Source organism: Urocitellus parryii, chromosome 7 (genome assembly GCF_045843805.1).
Source record: "Urocitellus parryii isolate mUroPar1 chromosome 7, mUroPar1.hap1, whole genome shotgun sequence".
In the NCBI taxonomy this organism is placed as follows: domain Eukaryota; kingdom Metazoa; phylum Chordata; class Mammalia; order Rodentia; family Sciuridae; genus Urocitellus; species Urocitellus parryii.
This window is the reverse complement of record NC_135537.1, coordinates 46,024,652-46,049,805: the sequence shown is the minus strand read 5'-3', so window position 1 is coordinate 46,049,805 and position 25,154 is coordinate 46,024,652. Positions and strand designations below refer to the sequence as shown.

Genomic DNA, 25,154 nt, shown 5'->3' with positions numbered 1-25,154 from the left:
ACAAATGTTCTCATGTAGACATGCTCACCTGAATTTTATTGTTCAGAGTTTTTATTGGATGCTCATTATATTATCATGATTGATTGATAGCCCACACTGTCTCTATGTGAACATAGACTATGTGATCCACCTTAAATCACATGGTTGGTTTTCTGGTGCTGCTAGTCTCTAAGACAATTGTGTGTGGCGGATCCACCCTAAGATCCAGTATGACAAGTCCCTTCCCTAAACAAAGACACTCCTATCAGTTACCACACAGCTTACCTCTTGTAAGGGCAAGGGCCAGACAGACCTCTCTTTGGGAAATGCCAAAATAGCAAGTATTTATTTCAAAGGTAAAGAATGCTATTACAGATTTAAAAAAAATATGTAAAGCCAAATGCTTCGATGGAAATACTTAATATTCATTGACTTTGGAAAGGAGGAAAGCAAAGCATAAAATAACTTTAGTGACTAGTCTCAACATGACCCACTCTAGTTTGACACTTTTGAAGGCAAATCCAAATATAATATTATGAAAATTATTTTTACAAATACACAAATTAAAAAACAGAAGAGATGGATAATGTCTATAAAAAGGTATGGAAAATTATATCTAAAATGGTGAAAATCTTTTAAAGCTGACTGAATTGTACAATTACTATTTTATTCTCACTCTCTGAATTATATATGTATATAAAGATTCTTAATGAGTTATTTATCTTAACTACCATAATAATAGTGAAATATATTTTCATGTATTATCATATTATCAATTATTTTTCCTTAAATTTTGTGAAATGAATGATATATTTATAATGAATTATTTTAAGGAAATCTAACTCAGGGAACAGTTCACAACACGCAGCTTCTATGTACATGTCCTAAAAAGAATATAGGATCACTTCTCAATCTTTTGGCTTTGATCAAGTATAAACGGAACATAAGAAACATTTTATTCATTATGAAAGCTCTTCAAATAAAAGCTAACAAGGGTGGGAAAATGGAATTACTTTAAAATTTTTATTAAAATTTAAATCCCAGACTTGACTTAAATTTGTTATACTTTCCAGTTTTGTATACCACTGATATTAATTATATTGCTAAGTTTCAGTCTCCAGAAACTTAATATTTAGGACAGCTAAACCCTTCAATAAAACATAAACTTACTTAATGAGACTGAAAAGTATAAAACTGACAGAGGTGTCATACGTTAAAAAAAAAATTCACTCTAAAATTTGTGCCAACGATGACAAAGTCCACATCAGTTGGGCTGTTTTGAAACATTTCAGTGCTTTTCACACACTTTGCCTCATTGTGAGAGGTATAACACAGCTATCCTTATTTACCCTGATTGAGCATGAGAAATGTAGAGTCCCCAAACTGAAATTCTCATTAAGGTAAAAATATCCAGACACTAAAAATCATGTCTCCTGACTTTTAGCTCAGATGTCTTTTCAACAGAATATGTTGTTTCTCATATAGGAATCAGGACAGCTCACAGCCAGCTCAAGCAACCCTTCTTCTGAAAAGCCTCACTGGATCTTACTGAGCAGGTTTTAAAAACATACATAAAACAAAAATTTATATGTTCTTATTGAACCACTCTACTTTTTTTTGCATATAATACCTATGTAATTTTACTTGTCTTGTTCTTCTTAGGTTATATATGCATATTTGTTCCTTGGATTATAAGCTCTTTAAGGGTAGCAACATTGAGATCTTAACAAAGGTTTTTCTCTTACAGATGGGGAAACTCAGCTTGACAGTGGGTTCTGGTCATATAGGTGGCCAAAGTTTAGGCTTGGCTGTTCCTATTGTAACCTAGTATATTTTCTTAAACACAACAGTATTCCTCAAATTAACAGATAAAAAAAGAGTACATATTGGTTACTATTTTCCATATACTCCTTAATATAATAATTTCCATATCATTTCTTTGTGCAAAAGAGATGTAAAACAAAAACAAATCTCTCATAAATACCCATAAGGATTTGGAGAAAATATCCTTACATGCATGTTTAATAAATTGCAAGTTTTTTTTAAACAATCTTCTTATTTGTAACCATATATTTTAGTTGGGAACTTCTATTTGATACTTTGTTCATGTATACAATAGGGAATAGGGAAACTAGATTGATATATAAATGATAAAAAAAATTTATCAAATTTTCCCAAAGAAATTTATCAATTCAATGCAATCTCTATTGAAATATCAATGACTTTCTTCACACAACTAGAAGAAATAATCCTAAAGTTCAGCTGGAAACATTACACTACCTAGCTTCAAACTATATTATAAAGCAGTAGTAATTGAAACCATGTGGTAGCCATCAAAACAGACACAGAGGCCAATGAAGCAGAATAGAGAACCTGGAGTAAACTGATATAAATGCAGCCAATTAATTTTTAACAAAGGTACTAAGAATACACATTAGGGAAGGCACATTCTTTATCAACAAATGGTGCTGGAACAATAGGAGATGCACATGAAGAATAATGAAACTGGACCTCTATCTGTCACCAGTTATAAAAATCAAGTCAAAGTGGATTAAAGACCTAAATGCAGGACATGGAACTGTGATGCTAACTAGGGAATAACACAGGGAAACCCCTTCAGGACATTGGAATATACGTTAATTTTGTGGATAAGACCAAAGCATAGGAGATGACAGAATAAAAAAGAAAGAAAGAATGAAAGAAAAAAAAAGAAAATTTGGATTAAATCAAATTTAAAGGCTTCTATTTAGCAGAGAAAGCAACCTAGAGAATGATACAAATATTTGCAAACTATTTTCAACAAGGAGGTAATACCCAAGTATATAGGGAATTAAAAAAAACTCAATGGCAAAACAAAATCAAACAAAACACCTGATCAAAAAATTGGCAACAGATCTAGAGAGACATACAAGTTTCATCTCACTGCATTCTTACTATCACCTTCAAAAGCAAATCAAAAGGACAGTGATGTATCACCTTACCCAAGTAAGAATGGCAATTGTAAAACAAAACAAAATAAAACAAACAAACAAAACCTCACTAAAGATAAAAAGTGCTGGTGAGGATGTGGTGAAAAGGAAACTGTTACACAGCACTGGTGGAAATGTAAATTAGTATAGCCATATGTAAGACCATATGGAAGCTCCTTAAAAAAAATCAAAAATAGAACTATTATATGATCCAGCAATTCCAGTCCCAAGTATGTTTCAAAAGGAAATGAAATTGGTATGTTGAGGAGACATCTGCATTCCCATTTTTATTACAGTACTATTCACAATAGCCAAGAAATGGAATTGATCTAAGTGTCCAACAGCTGATGAATAGGTTAAGGCAATATGGTAGATACACACCTTGTAATACTATTCAGCTAGAAAAGGGAATAAAATCTTGTCATTCATGACCATGTGGATGAATCTGGAGATCATGATGTGAAATGAAATAAATCAGGCACGGAAAGACATAATTTCACTTATATGTGGAATATTAAAAAGTTGATATTGTAGAAGTTGAGAGTAGAAGGAGTGGTTACAGAGATGCTGGAGAGAGTAGGTAGGAGCTAGAAATGGGGAAGGGTTTATCCACTGACACCACAGCACAGTCAGCTAGGAGTAGGAGTTTATGGTATGATGTTGCAAAGTAGAATAAACATAACATAATGCATATTTCAAAAAGCTAGAAGAAAAGAGTTCAAATGTTTTCACAATATAAATAATAAGTGAGGAGATAGATACGTGTATTCTGATTATGTATTATCTCAGATAATGTATACTTTTACTTAAATATTACTAGTCAGACCCCAGGATATGTTTACTTTTTATGTCTTTATGTATCAATTAAAAATAAAACTAAATTTAAAAAAGAGAAATTAAACAAATTTGAAATAATACATGAAAATGCTTCAGGAAACTGAAAAGAAATAATGAATTTTAAAAAAGCAGGGGGGATATCTCATGCAAACAGAAGGGAGAACAGTGAGGAAAGGAAAGACAAAGGGGGGGAGGAAGAAGGGATGAGAACGGGGTGGGGGGAATAGCAGAATGAAATTCACCAAATTCACTTGCAAGTATGAATTCCACTTCTATGTATGACTATAATGCACCAATTAAAAAATGTGTCAATTAAAAAATGCTCCAGGAATTCACAAGTTTCAATGTTATCCTTTCTAATAGTAACTGCAAATGCAGTTACTTAGAAAATGTTGTCTCTATTCCAAGGAACTTCAGGATTATGAACAAGGAGGTTTATGTGTCAGTGGCACATGAATGGCCAGCTCTTACATCAGCTCCTTTGGGATTCAGCTCTAGGATATAAACAGTCTTTGTCTAATGATCTGACCAGCAACTGCTACAAATAGCTGCACTTCATAAGTAAGTAGTGCAGCCCATTCAATGTAGACACTCAACAACCAAGCAAGAGGCAAAGAGCAGGGATTTAACAATAGCCACACTCAATTCTCCATAAAAGTGCTTCCTGTCCTTTAGACAGATTAAGGATATGATGCATCATTCTTTTGAAAAAAGTTTCAGTACATAAAAGAGAAAACATTACAACTTCTTTTTACAGATGTCCCTATATTCTTGTACATACAAGACATGGTGCTTTTCAGTCACTTCCAGGTAGTACATCTCCTTGGTGTCTGATTTTTTTCACAACTTTAGCTCTCTGTAACCCTTGAAGATAAGTCCTATTTATTTTCCAGTCCAGTCCTGGCTCCCTGTGATTTGTGTCCAGCCACCCTTTCCTAGTATTGCAATTCTTAGAACTGCTCTTTTGTCTCCTTCCCATATTCCCAATGGGCTCTTCAGTCCCACCATTTATGAATGGTGCTCTTTTTGCTCTTATCATTTCCTTCTTTTGCCCAACACTCATCAGCTCTGTCTCTTTTCTAGCTATTATTTGGCAGCCAGTGAAAAGTTTCTTGAATTAAAGAATAAAAAAGGATCATAAAATTATCCAGAGATAATTGTTCTTAATATGTTTTTAACAAGATGGAATTGATCTCTATTATTTTTATTTATGGATGTATTTGTGGAGATATATTCATTTATTATATATATATACGTATATATTTATAATGACATATGCTATGGTTTGGATGTGAGATGGGCCCCAAAAGCTCACATGAGAGACAATGCAAAAAAGGTTCAGAGGAGAAAGGATTGGGTTTTAAGAGTCTTAACGCAATTCAGTGATTTAATTCCCTAATAGGGATTAACTGAGTGATAACTGAAGTAGTAAGGTATGGCTGGAGGAGGTGGGAATTAGGACGTAGCTTTGGTGTATATATTTGTATCTGGAGAGTGGAGTCTCTCTCTCTCTGCTTTCTGGTCCCACGTGAGCTGCTTTGTTGTGCCACAGTTCAACATGATGATGTTCAGACTCACCTCTGAACATCTGAGGAATGGAGCTGGCCTTCTAAGGACTAAGCCCTCTGAAACCGTGAGCCCTCAAATAAACCTTCCTTCTCTACAATTGTTCTAGTCAGATTCTTTTAGTCACAGCAGTGAAAAAGTTGACTAAAAAAACATATACTTATAATCACCTAAGCTATACTCCTTTGCAATCACTTCATGTCAAATAGAGTGCTTTGCTCAACACTGGTAGTGGTAGTATAGTAGTAGTATCAACACCATCATCAACTACTATAATAATAATAATGGCAACTGCTGAAATTACTTGAGCATTTGCTGTGTACCAGGCTCTTATATGGCTTACAATTCATCAGTGTTTGTGGAGCTGACAGACTGCTATATGAAAGATCTCACATTGTGTAATTTAACAACACTGTGAATTAATTGCCAAATATCTTGTCATTTTGCATGGTTTTAGAGTATTCTTGTACTGAACAGAATAAATTCTCACCATGATGGTTGTAAAATGGCAAAGCTGAATATAAACAAAATATGTGGTTTGGTTCAGCAGAAGATACTCCTGTTGGAGACTAATGCACGGTGAGTACAGAGTCCATCTAATTGAAGACCTTTCCTAGTCTAGCTAAATTATATTACTGAAACTTGTCACCATAGCTTTGACCACTTCATCACAGTCTAAGGGAAATTTTCAGTGAATACTTTAATACCTTCTGCCTATCTACATTTTTTTAAAATGATATGTCTTTAGCATCACTTAATATATTATAACCTTCACACTTATCAGGCTTTATTTATGCCATTATACTTTGGGCTATTAAATGTACAAAATTCTTAAATGATATGTCTTTTAAAAATCCACTCAACCCCAATTATTCTAAGACTTTTATTTCTTTCTTTTCCCATAGTTTTTCCATGCCTTGTCAATGCATGCATTTCAAATAATAAAATATGTCACACACAAAATTTTCTATTTTACTATTTTACCTGTGTATACATTATAATCACACCTCAGTGTTTCTTATGTTCTTCACAATTAACCTTTCAAATGATTAGAATATATTCCAGTGAGCTTATTTACTGTTATTTTTTTACTGCTATTACATAACTGGATAATGTGATTTTCTTGCAAAATTTTTTCTTACTGGCAATAAAGGCGAAATGTATATTACTATTCCTCTTAGTTTTTACTTTTTTCCAGATGACTTACTTTGCATTGTGTTACTATATTGAAAATTGCATATGTTTCTGTTTGTTGTGACACATACTATTATTGTACTTTGATACTACATATAATTTCTCTTTAAAAAGTCGTGTAAACAAACACAATATAATGCTCTGAACTGAAAGGTGGAATAAGAAGCAAATAATGGAAACAGAACAATTCAGGGCCACATGTCAGGAAAATAAGCTCCATAAAAATTGCACGCCCTGTAGTCTCCCTGTCATTTTTTTTCCCATTCCTGGTGTAGAGGTAAAAGGGAATATTTTTTAAAAAAATACTTTCCAAATTCTCACAATCCATCTTGTTTTTAAGGTGAAATGACTAATTCTAGAGATCCCTAAAAATGTTTCATTTAACTCCAATAATAGTGTAGTAGTCAAGAGAGGGATAAAAACCCAGATTCAACCTTCAAATTAATCTCTCCTGTTAAATACAAAAACAAAACTGATGACACATTTCTCCCAATTAAATGCTTAGTGAAAAACAAAACAAAATCCATGAGAAAAAATTTTAAAAAGTCTTAAAAATAATCTTTAATCTTGCCATCCAGTGCTTTTAACAAGATGGCACTGATATCTAGTATTTTGATGTACAAATATATTTACATATACATTGATACATTTTATATATAATATTCCATAAATATGTATTTATAAGAACACACCCTTATAATCTTGTAAGTTGCAGTTTCTAACTTTCTCTCCTAAATCTGACGATGTACATCTTCCTCCCAGAGGGCACCCAGTGTTGCTAGATTATCATTTCCCTGTCAGGGATAGTCTATGTATGTATCCAGGTCTCAGTGTGGGCACCTCAATTTTTTTTCCTCTGAAACAACAGGGTTTAAAAATTTCTCTGTACTTCATTTAAAAATATATATCATAAAGAGTCACCTCATTCTTTAACATTGTTACATTCCTTTGCATTGGTTAGGCTATAGCTCAATGTCCAGTGTCAACTGGACACTTGAATAGTTTTCTGTCACTGTAAACAATGTTGAAATGATTTTTTGTGCATAGCCTATAGGTGCTTATGAGAGAGATGTACAAAAAAAAAAAAAAAAATCCAAAGTAAAGATTTCAGATGATCAAACATTTGCTTAAAAGGTGGTCAAAGCTTATATTCATACTGAAAACATAAGAAGGCTAATTGTCCACATTCTCACATTAGCATATTATTATTGTCCCTTTGACCCCTGTTATGAATGCAGATAAAATATCTTAATTATTTATATGAGTGTTTATGTGTACCCTCTTCCTTAAGATCTATTTGTATTACATCTTCATAGTGATATTTTTTCCAATGGGGTGTATTTAATTTTATCATCTGTAAACTCTTTATATAATTAAAAAGTAGCAGTTCTCATATTTTGGTTTTCAATTATACTCATACATGTTTTTGATCCAGGTATAAATATTTATAATATTTATAAATAGTATAATATTATTATCAATCTACTATTAATAGCTTTTGAATTATGTGTCTTATTTAGAAATATCTTCTCCATTTAAGATTTTATATATGTGATTATATATGACAGTTGATGTATATAACTTTATATGATTTTAAATAGTGTATGTATAAGTTTATGATATGATAAACAAAATAGAAAAATTATCCCAGCTTTTATCAAATAAAATCTAAAAATTTTATTTTGTAGGCTGAACTCACTTAAATATAAATTTGTTCCTTGAAACTCTTGCTTTTGTTGTAGTACTTTTAAAGTTTAATATTTTTATGTTTAAATGACTAATCTACCCTGGAATTTATTTAACTATCTTTGTGTTTTATCTCTGAAAATTCTATCTCACTATTCAGTCTAATTATGCTATAATATCAATCTCTTTTAAGTAAATTTGCTTAGTAATAAACTTTGCAATCCAATGAGATAGTCTGTGCTTTTGCCATGTTTATATTTTTACATTTAATATTTTGTGACCTAGTTAAAAATTCAGGTGTTATTTTTATTAGTATTACATTAAAATTATCACTTTGATTTTGCCAAGTCTTTTGATGAAAGAGTATAGTATATCTTCATTTATTCAAGTCTTCTTTTGGTATTTTGAGTGGAATTAGTTTTAATTTGTGGAGCAATGATCATTTGTTTCTTTTTAGTAACAGTTATTCATTTTAAATATATGGTAATTCTTTGTTACCATGTTACTTCTTCATTTCCCTCTTTAAAATTGTCTAGTTTATGATGCAATAAGATTTTCTGTTGGGATAAACACAAATAAGTGCTTGGAAGGCTTATCATCCCTGAAGGTGAACCAAGCAGGGCTCTCAAGAATGTGATTCTCAGGGACCAGGAGGAAACTGGCTACTTCCTTCATCTTCATCTTTAGGTGGGAATCAGAGCAAATGGACCTTGGTTGTGACATAAAGTCACGTATTCAAATAATCTGAATAATCCCATAAGAACAGGTGGCATACAATCTATCCTATATATATTTTAGCCATCTTGTAATCATGATGCAAGCCCTCCATTTTATCCGGGCCTGCTGCTGCCAAGGAATGTGTCTAACAAAATGTGAAAACCCTCTCTGTTGAATTCTCCATGTTTTTTCTTTGGGATTGAAAAGCAATATGCTGGGGCCTTTGCGGCCCTGGAGTTGACAGACTATTTCATGTTATAAGTTGTCCTGGGTATTAGAATTAAACTGAATTTAAGGATGGGTACACAGAACTCATATAAAACAATCTTTAAATCAAGACTAGGATATATTAGGTAGCAGGTCAGCCATAAGAAGGTGGTCAGGGGAAGGACAGTGAAGGATAGTAGCTTACAAGGATGACATCAAAGAGAATACAGAAGTTTCAGTACTAGAATAGTTTCCAATACTGAAATGACAGAGGACTCCATCAATGAAGGCAAGCATCTAGAAAATGGGGACTGTTATATCAAAACCTCCCCCAGCCTTAGGCAATTATAACCTTTTAAGAGAACTACTGCTTCCAAACCATGTCATCCATCTCTTTCTTATTTTCTGAGGCTGGCCTTGATCTTACCATCCTCCTGCCTCAGCCTCCCATACCCCTGGGATTATAGGTGGGCACCATTATGCCTTGGGCTTAGTTACTTTGAGTCAACATAAAAGTGTTTGGAAACATGAAAAATGTTCAGAAACATGAATTGTGAAATGAGCACTTTCTATGTAAAAATCTAAATATAAAAAGATGGATTATAGCATGTTTTAAAACTGGGAACTAAAAAAAAATATACATTTTGACATTGAAAAGATTTGGATTAATAAAAATTTTGAAATGTCAGATTTATACTATTATGGACTAGGTGCATCAGCAAGTTGAATTACAATTAATATACTTTCAGAAAACATTTTCGTATGATTAAATGGAATTGCTTTGTCGATACTCTAGCTTTGTATAAAAATGAAATATATAGGATAAAATATATCAAACTCCAAAATATACACCATTAACACCTATCAGAGGCACTATTTTATACCATTAAAATAGTCATTGGATCTCAATTATACAAAAATATGCTCAAAAAAACTAAACTCACTTAAAAACAAAGTGATAGAGAAAGAACTTCGAAACTGCATGACTGTGAATCCATTCTGACTGAACAGTACTTATTATATACTTTCCCCAAAAGCTAAATAGTCAGAAATGTCAATCTTTTTTATTCAAAGATTTCAAGGAGAAATTTTCGATATCTGAAAACAAATATTTCAAAAAATCAATTAATATTGACATAAAAATGCAGTATTACAATTTCAGTTGGTTTCTAAATGCTTACTTAAATATTTAAAAGAGTATGATTTTTGTAATGGAAGGAAATTTAAATGAATTCTCTGCTGATGTCTTGGCTCTTGCTCTCTTTGTTCTTACATGAATTTAGTCCCAACTACAAAAATCCTCATAAGGTGATGCTTTCTGGTGGTACAAAATTAGGCTATGATTCAAAGTAAGTTTAGTTAACCCTGTGGTATGTGGCTTTTCCAAGTATTTTTTTTTAAATTTGTAAAATATTTTTAGATTCTTTGCAAAAAATATTTTCAATCATATCCTTGAGTAAAGTGATATGATACAAACAACAATAACACGGTTAGTCTCTCCTCTTACTCTGTAATAATTAAAGTCTTTTTCAATTTATTGTTGAATGCTACTTTTATCATTAGTATTTGAGTTAACAAATATAACTAATAGGTTAGAATGATGAGTCTATCTTTCTACTTAACAGTTAGCATTTCCTGAGCATGCTATAGTCCTCTGACAGAATTTATTAGCCAGTATACAGATTTGAAAAGTAAACTAAGAAACACTGACAAATATTTATTGTCTGCTACGTTTAGGTCTCTGTGTAACACAGCAGTGATTATGTCAGTTACAGTCTTTGCTATGGTTTAGCTATGAGGTGCCTTCAAAAAGACCCTGTGTGGACTCAGGAGTTGAGATGATTAGATTATGTAAACTGTGACCTAATTAGTGGATCAATCCACTAGATGGATTAATACTATGAAAGGACAAACTGGATGGTAACTGTAAGCTAGTGGAGTGTGGATGGAGGAGGTGGGTTCTCTGGGAGTGTGCCCTTGGGGATTATCATTTGTCCCCTGGGTCCTCGTCTTTCTGCTTCCTAGCCACCAGGAGCTGAGCACCTTTCCCCCAACACAGCCTTCGGCCATGATGCTACAATCTCACCTTAGCCCAGAGCAATGAAGTAGGCTGACCATGGACTGAAACCCTGAAACTGTGAAACTTTTCCTCCACCGAGTTGTTCTTATCAGGTATTTTGGTTTGGATGAAAACCTAATTAACATGGTCCTTGTCTGGAGTCTATGGCAAGTGGGACTTGACTCTGGAGTCTGTGTCTGATGTCTAAGACTTTATGGATTAACTATCCAAATATAAACAATACACCGCTGGCAACAGAAACAAGTTACACCACCAAGTTAAGAGTTGGGAGAAAATTCCATTATGCTGGGTCACAAAATGCCTTAAATATGTAACAACCCATATTCTGAAATTGTACAAGTATTGTTCCTTTTCATATACTTCGCCTCGTGTAGGCCTGTGCAACAATGATCTGAAAAAGGAACAGAGGTTTTTGACAGACTTCTGTTGCTTTGTATACAAAATCAGAAGTCAGGAAGGTAAGTGATCTTGAACCTGAGAAAGATGTGCAAATCCAAAAGAACCTGGCAAGTTAGAGCAACAAGAGGGATGAAAAGTGTGCCTGGGAGAGAGTATTCAACACTGAGAAAAATAAGTCAGAGGAGATGAGATCAGAGGTGCAGAGAGAAATGGGTCCACCACTGAGCCTTCTGGGCAACAGAAAGAGCTCTGGCTTTTACTCGGGGTCGGACAGAGATTGAAGGGTTTCTGACAGGGGTGGTATCAGCTAATGCATGCTCTCACATCACTCTGCATGCAACTGACAACAGGCTGGAGGGAGAAAGCAAGGGACAGGGCAAGGAGGAGAAGCAGGAAAACCAATTTGAAGTATATTTAAATATTTAAGATGAGATACGAGGGTGCTTTGAACTGGGATGACAGAAGTGGACAGGGAGAGAAGAGGAAAAGTGCTCTTACACAGAAGAGCCAATAGGATCAAGGTTGACCAACTGTGAAGTGTTTAATCCTAAATCAATATTATATCAGTATAATTGAGAGCAACATCTTCTAGGTTTATACTACCTATACTATCAATAAGTCTCTGTCTCTCTCATCTCTCCTTTTAGGAAAGAAACAAACATAATAAACAAATAACAAATAACAAAAACTCCTGTTACCAAACAAAATTGGGCCATACTCTGTATTTCCTTAGAACTGATTCTTCAGAACAATGGTCATCAACAAAGATAGTCCTACTTAAACAGTGTTATGATAAAAAAAAAGACATCTATCTATTTCAGCTTGATTTTTTGGGTATGTGTTGAAATGGCTTTTCTTACTCAAAGCCATGTAATTACTCTCCTATAAAGATTGGGAAGACCCCTACTATATACTACTTTGAGTGTTGTTTCACGGTAGCTTTACCTCTTCATATAGGCCTGTCTAGTTCTGCTATAGAGCACTGGGCTCTACTTCCTCTTTTCATATACAGAACCGATCAATAGTATAATACAACCACCCCTAAAAACAAACAAATCAAAAAAATTTTAAAAATTAAAAAAAAAACTAAAGAAATTTAAGTACTGGATAAAATGTTTCTTTCTGTTACTAGCTTCAAAAGAATACAATTAACATGGTATTCTCTCATACATACTAAAATATTGTGTATTGAGATAGGTTCTGTAAAACCTTGGCTAATTCTGTTTCTGTTGGATGGGTGGTCAGCCGTGAATGGTAAGTGAGGAAGGGACAATGAAGGGTGACTGAAAAGCACAGGGAGACTTATCTGACAGCAAGCACCTGGAAGACTCAGCCTGGGTTCACCCCAGCCTAATCCCATCTCTTTAAGAAAAACTAGTTTCCAGACCAAGTCCATCCTACCAGGTGACCTGAGTTCTCCCTTGTCCCTGAAACTGTATCACCATCCTCAACACGCTGGCAATCAAACCATCAAGACCCTCATGAGAAAGTTTGCTGAGGGCATTTCAAAGGGTAATAAACCAATTAAGGCAGCAGGAATTTGAGGCATAAACAGAGAAACCTGGACATTGGAGACAAAAGTGGGGGACTCAATTCCCTTAAAAACTCCTTCTTATCATCCTCTCTTTGAGGTGGTCCATGCAGTTCCTATGCTGTTAGTCAAGTCAAAAGATGGACTTGCAATGCTCTGGAAATTTCTTTGGCACTGCAATAAAACTGGAAGGTAGGAGGGGTCTTTCACCTCTCTGTAGAGAACCCACTCTCTCCCTTGAGAGTGTCCCTTTTCTCCTTTCCTATCCCCCTAATAAACTCATATCTGTTACTCTGGGCCACATGTCTGAAATCTTCCTGGCCTGATTGCAAGCCTCAGCTTCACAGCAGTCCTCTGCCATGTAACACTGTCACACTACAAGAAAACCAAAATATTCACTGTTTTTATGTTGCAGTCCAAAGGCACATGGAGAGTATTCACTTGAACAATCAGATCCTGCTGTTGTCAGCTCTGTCACAATAGGTTGCCCACTTCAGGGTGTAGTCTTAAAATCATCCTTTCCAAAGGAAGAACAAAGTTTCTTTTGTTATTGTAATTTTGTTTCTAGGGTGCTTAGTATTTTGTTGTGATTTTCATTTCCTTGCTTTCAATGGTTTCTATTCCCCAAAGATTGTGAAGCTGCAAAGTCTTACCTTTCTCATACATGCATAGGAATGCAGAAGGTATAAGTATGTATGTATATCGTACATGCATGAATGTAAGTATACACCCACACACACACTCACATACACGTATGTATGTGTGTATGTTACCCAAAAGAAACATAAATCCAGGCAAACTCACTTTAAATAAATAGGCTTCTCGAAAGCTTAAGGTAAATCAAATCCTCTAAAAGGAAGCTAGCTACCAAAAAGAGTTATGCTGAAACTCCTATTATAAAGAAAGGATTCTTCCTAAGAAGAAAACAAATGTACCTGAAGATATTACCTTTTGCTTATATCTAGATTTTCTCTTTCTCTCTCTCTCTCTCTCTCTCTCTCTTTTTTTTTTTTGCTTAAAAAATCATTCATATAGAGTTTAAGTAAATGATAGTCTTTAAAATCTTTGGTCAAGGAATATAAATTTACTAGAATGAAATGGTTTCAATAATTTCATTTTGGTTGATTACCACAGTGTAAGCATGATATTGACTATAGTTTGATTATTTGAATTATTACATTAAGATCCCTATCCATTAGCTTTGAGCACCATGAAGCCCACAGGAATCAGTCAGCTGCTCTGAGTGTCAGGAAGGTGCTTAGTCATGAATGGTAAGCCGGGAAAGGACAATGAAGGCTCAGTGAAAACCCATAGGGAGCTTTATCCAAAAATAAGCACATAGAAAATGAGGGTCTGTCTGCTATATTACCTGCTCCCTCCAATCATAATCACATCTTCTTAATATCAGGTCACACCCTCTTAGGCGGCCACAGTTCCCTTATCAGGAAACTATGTCATAACCCCAATTACCCTGTCCTATGTAGTCCCAATCACACTGGCAACCAAATGATCAAGACCTCACTAAGAAAGCATGTTAAGGGTGGAAGTATAATAAACTGAGTGGCAAAACAGGGGGACCCAGTTTCCTTAAAAACTCCTACTCTAGAGCATCATGCCATCCTTTCTTGAAGTTGGTTCAAGCAGTTCCTATGCTGTCAGTCAAAAATCAAAAGGCAGATCTAGGACTTTGTGGGAACTTCCTTGGGACCCCCAATATTCTCCTCTCTGAAAGGACCCAGCCTCTCCCTTGAGAATGTCCCCTTTTCTCTTTTCCTGCCCCTACTAATAAGCTCATGTCTGAGCAACATGTCTGAATTCTTTCTGGCATGATCATAAGAATCAAGGGGAAGAGGGGTCTTTGTGGCAGCCTCAGCTTCACAGCCGGCCTCTGCCCTGTAATGTCAGGAAGTTTATAATTTAGTTGAAAAGTACCCTACAATGAGAAATAGAGAAGACAGAAATTGAAAACATGTTGTGTGGAGGTAGAGAACACATGTAGAAATAACTAGAAAGATTTAAGGTTGATAAAACAGAGAACAAGATGCACATCTGGAAGATGAGGAGGAGGGAAGGTGTGAGTAAGTACAAGCTTGAGAAGAAAGCACCTGACATAAAAAGAAAGGTAGAAATGGGTGCCAATGGAAAGCTGACGAGACACACAGGCTTCTACCTTGTACAGAGTTTGTAATAAAGAAAGGTAGAAAATCAAGCTATTAATAAGAGTGAGATCACATGCTGGGATTTCCTAAATATATTCGAACAGCTAGGCAACAAGGTGGAAATATGAAAAATAAGATTTATATTAAAGAAAAATTAACAAGGCAGGAGTTCAAAAGGCAGACTGGCAGAGAGCAATTTCAGGCAGGAAGATCAGGTGTGTGGCGATGATTTTAACTCACAGGTGAAAATAGTGTGAACTAAGTGGGTATAGAGAAAAACAAGGAGACCAGTAGTTCTTAACAAAGAAAAATAGCATTTCATGTATTCTTCATGTAGATGCATTCTCACAACCTTCCATAACACTGACCTGTGGAAGCTGAGTGAAGCCCTCTCATCTACCCACTAGAAAGCCGCAAAGCAAGCCCCAAGACACCAGGGTCTATCCTGTTTTGTGCTCTGTTACACTGCCATTGCCTCAACACTGGCACACTGTAGGAGTGCCATAAATATTTCTTGAATACTTAATATTTCAAAATGCAGTTTGAGGTCCACCTTTCTTTGAAACTTTTCCTAAAATCTTTCAGGTAACACAGCAGCAAAGCTTAGGGGGAATTTTGAAGTTAAGGATACTAAGTACAACTACTCTTCACAAGCATTTAACTTGAACTAATGACTTTGAACTTCCCTGATTCTCAGTTTTCTCATTTGTAAAACAGAGAATACTACCTGACTTACAGAATTGTTATGAGGTTCAGAGAGTAAGGATGTGGGCTGAGGATTCATCCAGGTGCATGTTAGCTACTCAGTCCATGACAGTTATTAATCAAAGGCAAGCAGAACTTGTTCATGTCCTTGTTACTGTCATCCAATACTGTATTCAACTGGGTGACAGCACTTAGCGCTTGCTTTTCATTAGACAGTGTCATGACTATCTTCTCTCCTTCAATACACAAAGTTTTGGCAAAACTACTAATTTCTGTAATGTGTCTAGAAAAGGCCACTGTCAAAATTAATCAGAAGCCCTATCTCAGTAAAACTTCTTGCTTGATTAGACCTCTGTAGCTTCTTTGCTTCAATAACATAGACTTTTAATCTTGTGTCTTAAAAGTGTTTATGTTCCTTTTTGCTTTCATTTCTGAAATATGAGCACTATAAAGACAGGGATCCCTGCTTCCATTCACACATTCTTGATGTCTGATAAACTAGTCAGCATGCATACACATTATGTGAAAGATGAGATAAATAAGAAAATTACTAAGCTATGTGACATTACTGAGCAGGGGAAAGTGGAGATTCAGAATACAATGACTATCAGATCATGTTATCTTCAATATAAATTAATCTTAGAGAGCAGAGACTACTAAAAAAATTAAATTCAGTCTGATTTTAGGAACTTAGTTCATTAGGATGTTTTGATTAAGGAATCCTAGATAACCTGAGAGTTTACGCAAGCAGTTCTTTTGTCCTTTCTACATCTGTTTGGATATAGAAAATTGTGGCAATTGCATCCTGTTTGAGAGTTCTGATACACTTCTGATTGCAGGAAACGGGGATCATAGGACCTCCTTTTGTCAGTCAACAGCACTTACTAAACACCTTCAATGCACAATGCAAAGAGACTGGTCAAACTCATCCCTAGCTAGGAAGATACCAGACTCCTCTGAGAACAACAGTTTATTTAAACAGACAGTAGTATTGAAAAAGAACACACCCAGAGTCCATTTTTCATCATATTCTTAGGTAAGATTGTCACTTGGCGATTTCACTGATACCAAAGTTACAAGCTACAATGTGGAAATCAGCCAAAACAGTAAAAATAAAATCCTTCATTTTTCATTTGGTGTCTTGTAAAATAAACAAATGATTGCACTCTGTTTTCTTTTAATAGTTGTTCTGCACTTAGCTATAATAAAGTCATGGTGGATATGTGTATATATAAAAACACCCATTATATATGCATATGTATATATGGTATATATTTTCCCCCAGGGCTTCAGGCAGGCCAGGCAAGCACTCCACCACTAAGTAACCCCAGCAGGGCATTTATAGAATTCAAAAACCTATTCATATGTTTGAAGAAATGCATTGATTTTTTCTGGAAAGCACGATGGTCTCATGCATAATATATCAACTCCAGATCTTATTTTTCAAAGAGGAAATAGAGTACTTTGTCTACTAAAAATTATATGAAATCTATATTTTTAAAGTATTGCCTTAGTAGACAGGAAATTCTGTATAAGTAGGGCAATATTTCATTATGTATTGATTCATCTCAACCAAAAATAAGAGCATATTAATTTACTTTTAAATGGATAATACTGGTAAAATGCAGCTATTTTAATAATCTACTGGCAACATACAAATTTATACTCTTCCTTGATGTTTAAAATCAGTTTACAAAGATTGGGGGAGAATATTACTTTTCAATATTACAGTATATTTACCTTTCAATATTATATAATTTACTTTTGATACATTGTTTTTCAGCGTTATTGTATGAGAAACCAAGGACATTAAGCAGCATATGACAAATGTAAAAATAATTTTAGCTTGTAGTCTTTTAAACAAATAATATAAAGCAGGTAGATATAAATGGCTGACTAAATAAAACAACATGTATGTTAAATAGGAATGATAGTCACATAAAAGATTCAACTCAAATGGCTACCAGTAGATCCCAAACAAAATGATCAATAATCTTCCAAAAAAAAAAAACCCAAAAAACAAAAAACAATATAATTGTCAAGTCTAATTATAGGCATCTCATAAGGATGTGTACACCAAAGATACAATAGCTGCAGTGTCCTTGGAAGTGGCTATGCTCCCAAGCAAATCATGCCTATTAGTTCCTATTCATGATTTAAATTATGCTATTTTATCTCTTCATAACATGCAGCATTTTTCACCCTCACATTTCTAGGCATTTTAGCTTCTGCTGACATAAATGTATTCCCAAAATAGACCGTTACAGCAATCTTCTGCTAGACATTTAAACCCATTTGTGCATTTATTTTTTAGGATGCTTTTTTTTTTTTTTTTTTTCCTTTTTGGACCTTCCAATAGTGAGAGGCTGGGAAGGTAGTGTCAGAATGAATGAGAACTTATTTTCTAAAGGGACACCAGATACTTGATCTACCCTTAAAAAAAAAAAAAAATCAGCCTCCTACCTTGAAAACAAACATCTCATGGCGAAGAATAGCTAGAGTGTTAAAGTTCCCATCACAGATGTTTGGTTTGGCTCCAGGATAGGAAGGTCTGCCGGTGGGGGGCCGAGGAGGCTTTGGCCTGTCATTTTTCCTTGGGTCAGCCGGAGGAATAGAGCGGTGTGGGGGCACTGTTGGTAGAGGTCTTGTAGGTGGAGGGATCTTGTCAGGTGGACCTTTTGAAAATATGAGGACAGTGCTTGGCTCACTTAAAACTGGAATAGTGCTGGAAAATATGCTACAGAGAACAATCACTTATCAGCATAGGGCACAGACTAAGTAAGCTAAGAGGTATTTAGGATCCTATATTTTCTGAAACAGAAAAACATCTTACCCACTGATTGCCAAGTCTATATGAAACTGTCCTCATCACACTAGATTCTGAATCCAAGTAACTAGGTTTTCTTTGTCAATTTTTAATGATGTGTTTTTTTTTTAAATTAGCTTCACCATAGACCTTATTGGAAAGCTGCTCTCAAATTTTTTTTTAGAAGTGGATGGTTTATAAATAATAAATAAATGAAAATAAATCCTGGAGCCACACATGTAAGCTCCAATAAAATTAGTTCTGAATTTTGACAGACATGCAAATATTGCTGAAAGATAAACACTTAACTAATCAAAGTTTATCCTACAGTAGATCTTATAAACTTTTAAAACTATATTTTATAAACTTTTACTGATTTCACTATTTCCTTTGATTAAACATTTTGACAAATTGCTGGATGAGTGTTTCATTTAAATATTGAATTGAAAGTACCTATTGATTAAAATACCACCAATAAAATATTAATGTCAAGATGTTTTTCTAAAATGTGGCTTCTAAATCAAGCCAAAGTTTACACATGTTATTTGGTACAAATGATAAGTAAGCATTGTTCCTCAAGGGATTTATGTTTTAAAACGTAAAAACAGAGCTGTTTGCACTTAAAATTTAAATATGGGAAGGATATTGTATTGTAGATCTTTAGACTACTGTCTGTTTCCAGGTCATGAGAAAAAGACTTCTTTTAGCTAACCGCTTGAGAGGAATTTCCAATGATACACACTTAAGCATAAGCTAACAATTCAATGCATGAGATCTTTAGCTCTGAGGCTGAGACAGGTCTTTTTTCTCAGTGCTCCAACAAAATAAAGAGCAGCACAAAAGCTGACCTTTTTTTCAAATCTATTTTTATCCTGCAAGAATGCTTGCCTCTGAGATATTAAAATCTAAAAACTAATGAATGCAAAGAAAATTAGTGAACTTAAACTACACTGTTTAAAAATGCAAATAGCATCCTTTGGATGCTGGATATTAACATACAGATAGCACATATTTGTCTTTGTGTTGTAAAAATGAAAGCTTCACTTCATTAATTTAGTAAACCATACTTGCTATATGTAAATTATAAATGTCAAGTTCTTAACAATTATGTGAGAAATAAATGTCTTTAAAAAGGTCAATGGTTGTATTGAGGGAGTTAGGATTATAGTAAATATGCACGCTAGTCTTCCCTTTTCTCTTAATTTGCATTTAACCAATGCATCCCATAAATGAAAATGAGATTACTGTACTAAAATTTTATCTCATGTTATGTGTTAATAAACTTAGCCACTTGTTAACTTTCACTCCCTTGCAGGTTAACTTTCACTCTTCATGATTTTGAGGTCAGTTTATTACCTCTGAGGTCAGTTTATTACATCCATCATATAAGGGTGTTTTCAGGCCCTCCAAGAGTGATTTTTCTGGGAAATTCCTAATAGCAAATCACAGAAACTGTGAGCTAATCTGTCAGTTTGTACTAAAACCTCAAAATCTTATATAAAATTCTTACATTTATTACTGGTTTTATTGGTTGCATTAATTTATTATACTTTTAGCTCAATTTTAAATATGAACATTTATTAGATCATTAGTATAACTGCAAATGTCAATTAAATACCATACGAAAACTTTCAATAAGAAAGACTTCCTCATTACATATACATTAAAGCATCTGAAACTGTATCAACAAAACTCAATTGAGAAATTGACAGAAGAATTTTCCCTGTGGGACAGATGTGTATGTGTGTATATGTGTGCGTGCACTCACACACACACACACACACACACACACACATATACACATATATTTTTTCCCTTCAGTTTTTCACTGTGTTATATACTTACAGCATCCATTTCTAAAAAGAAAATACAGCAGGGTTCTGAGCATCATTGCTGGTTTAACCAAACAGAAACAGTGGTAACCTACCATATATCTTCTGGATGCCCTGCAAGTCATCATTAGGAAGTTTGAAGTTGTCTGTTTCCATATACTGGTAGAATGGAGCCATGATAGCTGTGGGGTCATTTGAATGCTCCAATCCCAGAGCATGTCCCAGTTCGTGAACTGCCACGAGAAATAAGTCATTTCCTGTGCAAAGGAGAATAGAAGACAAAATGATTATAGCAATAGTCAACTAAAGAATTAAAAAGAACAATCTAGACATTCTAAATGTTACCCAAGAAATATAAAAGGAACTCTTTACTTCAACTATGAGTATGCTTTAATCATTGGCTATCCTATTCACCAAATCCAATATCCTTCTTTTAAAAAGGGGTTGGTGGGGGGAAGGAGAGAGATAGTGGCGATTATTGAAGTCACAGAAATTTGGAAAGTGGAAGTTAGAAAAAAGAATAAAAGTTGAAGAAAGAAAAACAGAACCAGAAACCAATAATACTGCTGTTAAAATAACCTTCCAATTATAATACCTAATATACAACACCTTACTTTTATAACATAAAGATAACAATAACAGATTATTTTAAAAAAATTCTAACAACAACTCAGTAAAAAACAGAGCAGATATAACTCCTACTTTTATACAGAGGAGTAAACTAAGGCACAAACAATTTGATTGTCAAGACTGATGCTCGTACTTAACAAAACTGCAACTGGTATTCAAGTTATTGTAAATTCTAGACTAAATCTTTAATTTTTCACTACACAATATCACTATACAGTAGTAGTATAGTAGCATAAAAAAACCACTCGTTAGCAGTTGTACTAATGAATTGTAATGCTAGCTCTATAAATACCAATTCTCATCAATTCATAGATAATCTGAACAGAATATATTTATCTAAGAGCTGCTGTGCCCCACGGAAAATTCCCATTTACAGTAAACATGTAAAGTCAAGTCTATTTAGTGCAAATTATGTGACTTTATGTAGTCACTCCCTGCTGATGACTTCTACATGTTGTCTGATAGCAAATCTTCATAATTGAACTCCTCAGGAAGAAAAATGTGACTTTATATCTTCATTAGTTAATTCTAAACATTTATTTATAATATATTAGCATCAAGTGGGACTGTTATATTTCTCAGGATTATGTTTCTAAGCAAAATCTTCAACGAGATTAAAGTGTCAAGTTTTACATAAATGACAGGCCACAAATGCAAATGATTTCAGTGACTATAATTTTTAGTAAAACTCCTTTCCAAGCATTTTGTAGTGCAGTGGGATAATTTCCTTCAAAGGACTATTTTGGGAACACAAATCCAGGTAAATAACCAAACTTTTTCCCCTCATTCTGGAGTAGTTTGTAATGGAGAAATGGATGAGATTAAGGGGCTGGTTCCTCACATGACATTAGCACCCTGAGAAAAACCACTGAAACTACATTTCCAGGGATTTACCTGACTCAAAGAACAACTGATTAAAAACTGGGAGTCAAATTTGAGAGGTATATAAAAAAATAAATATTACTATTTTCAACCTCAAAGAGTATAATCTTCCCATAAAATTACCTAAAAGAGAAAATCAAGACACAAAAGAAGCAAAATATAATATGTATTAGCTACAGTAATGGAATACTAATTATCTCACTGAAAGCTACCTAACTCTATTGTGGGCATATTGATTTTACCTGGATTTTCTCATTTAATTTCTGCAACAGTCATGTGACTAATTTATGTATTATCATCATCTCCATTTAAAAACAAAATAAAACAACAACAAAAAACAAAACAAAACAAACAAAAAAAACAAGAAAACTATGTCTGGAGACATTATGCAATGCAAGATCACATAGTAAGTCAGAGCTCCATTAAAACTTCTTATTGTGATGCCAGAGATTATACTTTTAATCACTACACTAAATCACACAGCTATAAAAGCATTAGCATGCATGACAGATTATATAGTGCAATCATATGAAAACAAGTTTCATTCATTAAATCATTCTCATACTTCACAATCATTCATTGCAAGCCTACTATGGATTAAGCAGTTATCTTGGCTCTTACAATATAATAGTAAACAACAACAAAAAATTTCCAACCCTGTAGAATTGACATTCTTAAGTGGAGGATACTAGGAAGAAACAAAATAAAAGAGCAACATATATATTACGTTATATAGTTATAAGTGATGAGGATGAACAGCAAAGCAGGAAAGGATGGGGTCATCAGGGTGACAGCATGTATGCAGGGTAGATAACAGTAATGGTTCGGGTTTGTGGTGTCACTAAAGTAGGAAGCACCAAACGTTTTTGAGGAGAAAAGGGGCATAATCTGACAACCATTTAAACAGGATCACTTGGATAATTACTCTAATTATTCTTGAGGATCAACTGCAAGGTGCAAGGAAGCAGCATGATTCAAGATCTGAAGCTATTGAAATAATCCAGGCAAAAATGCTGTTGAACTAGACCAAAGTGGGAACAATGAAGATAGACAGAAGTGATACAATTCTAGATAATATTGAAGGCAGAGTCACAGAGTTTAATACAGGACAGGATGCATGGTCTAAGAAAAGAAAATGGTCAAAATAACACCACGTTTTTGATCCAAGAAACTGCAAGAATGAAGCTGCCATCCACTGAGATGCAGAAAGCCCCAGGTCAATTGCTTGCTATTGCTTTTGTGTGCATCTGTATGGAGGCAGGATGTGGGGCAGAGAGCTGGGGAGCATTATCAGAAGTTCAGGTTTTTTAGTGTTAAATTAGAAATCATTAAAAAAAAATTCAGTGGGAGGTGTCAAGTCCAGTTAGATAATTGCAAGTGGAATTCAGCCACTTGCAATAAGCATCCTTAGGATAAAATGTGGAAGTTGGCCTCAGAAGCATGCACAGTTTGAAGTAACAGATAAGAAGGTAAAATATAACAGGGTGGGAAAGTAGTGGTAGGAAATCTCTTCTAAATTTTTAAATTTGCTTTGTGAAATAGAAAGAAAGTTATAAGAGAAAACTGAGAGAACACTGTGGAAGAAAAAGGAGAGAGAAGAAAGTATGATATATATACATAGAGGAGTTGAAAAGAGAATGGACTTGGAATATAGGAAAACATAGGCAATATTGAGGATCATGATTCTGAAGTGAAATGGATCCACTGTGTGGTTGTGTCTTTTCTGTCCACCCTCATTCAACTAGGTTAATGTAGATGCTAAGTCAATAAAGTTGTAACACATTTAATATTAAAAGTAGAAAGAAAAAGGAACTGTTGGTGTATGTAAAGGAGTGATTTTTGACAGACCATGGTACTTGTGCCATGTAAGGAAAATGGCACTAATACTATGAAATAAGGAAGACAAGAAAGAGGTAGGTTGATAAAATAACTGAAGTTCAACTTTTAAGTTCTGATGTAGTCAAAGGAAGTCATGATGTTATTGGGAGTGAGTTGGACAAGTGTAGAGTGGTACCCATTATGGATATTCACAATTGAGATTTTTAAGAGTAACAGTAAGAATATAATTATGGAAGGAAGTCTCTGAATTAGAATGGAAATGAAATAACTGGAGAGGAGCTCTAAGAACTGAGAGACCAGAACACTAGAAAAATGATCTACTGACTGTTGAGAACACCAAGAATTAAAGCTACGGTAGTACTGAAGAGAGTGGTAGTGAACCATGAGAAAAAAATCATCAAGAAACAGGGAGATGACTTGAGGGTCAATAGAGGACTACAGCAAAGAGAGTGTGTGATTGGAATAATCTGACAAATATTACCATGAGAGCTTAACGTTTTTATGGAAGGAGTATGGAAATGATCTGTAAGTACAATTAAAAAGGATTTGAGACCTTGATTTGAGTAATTGTGATAGAAAGAATATGGAGAAGAAAACACTGGAAAGAATGTAAGAGAAAGAATATAATCAAAGTAAAGAATAATTTCAGTTGCAAAAAACAACTTAAGGGAAAATGTTCACAGCAGAAGTTCATTATCAAGAGGATGTGGACAATGAAAGACTTGGAATTTCTCTGGTGGTAGTAGTTTCAGAAGATGGAGAGTAGAAAGAAACAGAGGCAGAAGTGGTGATGCTCAAGTCAATGGGAAATAGCAGGTGAAGAGCATCCTCTGCTTCTTGTGGTGATTGATGGATATGAATAAAGGTAAGTAGATAATCAGACTAAACATTATCTCATAGGTAGGAGATTATTTCCTTAAGAATGTGCTAAAAGAAATTAAAGAGCATGATTTTTGCAGAATACAGAAAGTGAAATTATAGATGGGATCCTGGGGGAAAGAAACATGGAGAGAGACAGAAAAAATAACTGCTTTAAAAAAAAATTTCTATCACTTTCCCACTATCTATAAGATAATTCCTTATTCTTCAGGAAATTAATCAAGAACTTTCATGCATAATTCCTTGCCCTACCTTTC

The 25,154-nt window shown here is 34.3% G+C and overlaps 1 protein-coding gene across 1 annotated transcript in view; it reads right to left on the bottom strand.

Annotated features, from left to right (window-relative positions):
- Positions 1-25,154, bottom strand: part of Mmp16 (matrix metallopeptidase 16) — a 241,952-nt gene that overhangs the window by 53,176 nt on the left and 163,622 nt on the right. Inside the window, exons 5-6 of the mRNA XM_026383922.2 lie at positions 20,763-20,924; positions 18,493-18,704 (exon numbers count right to left, since the gene is read on the bottom strand). Coding sequence (XP_026239707.1) covers positions 18,493-18,704; positions 20,763-20,924 — 374 coding nt within the window. The remainder of the gene's footprint in view (positions 1-18,492; positions 18,705-20,762; positions 20,925-25,154) is intronic.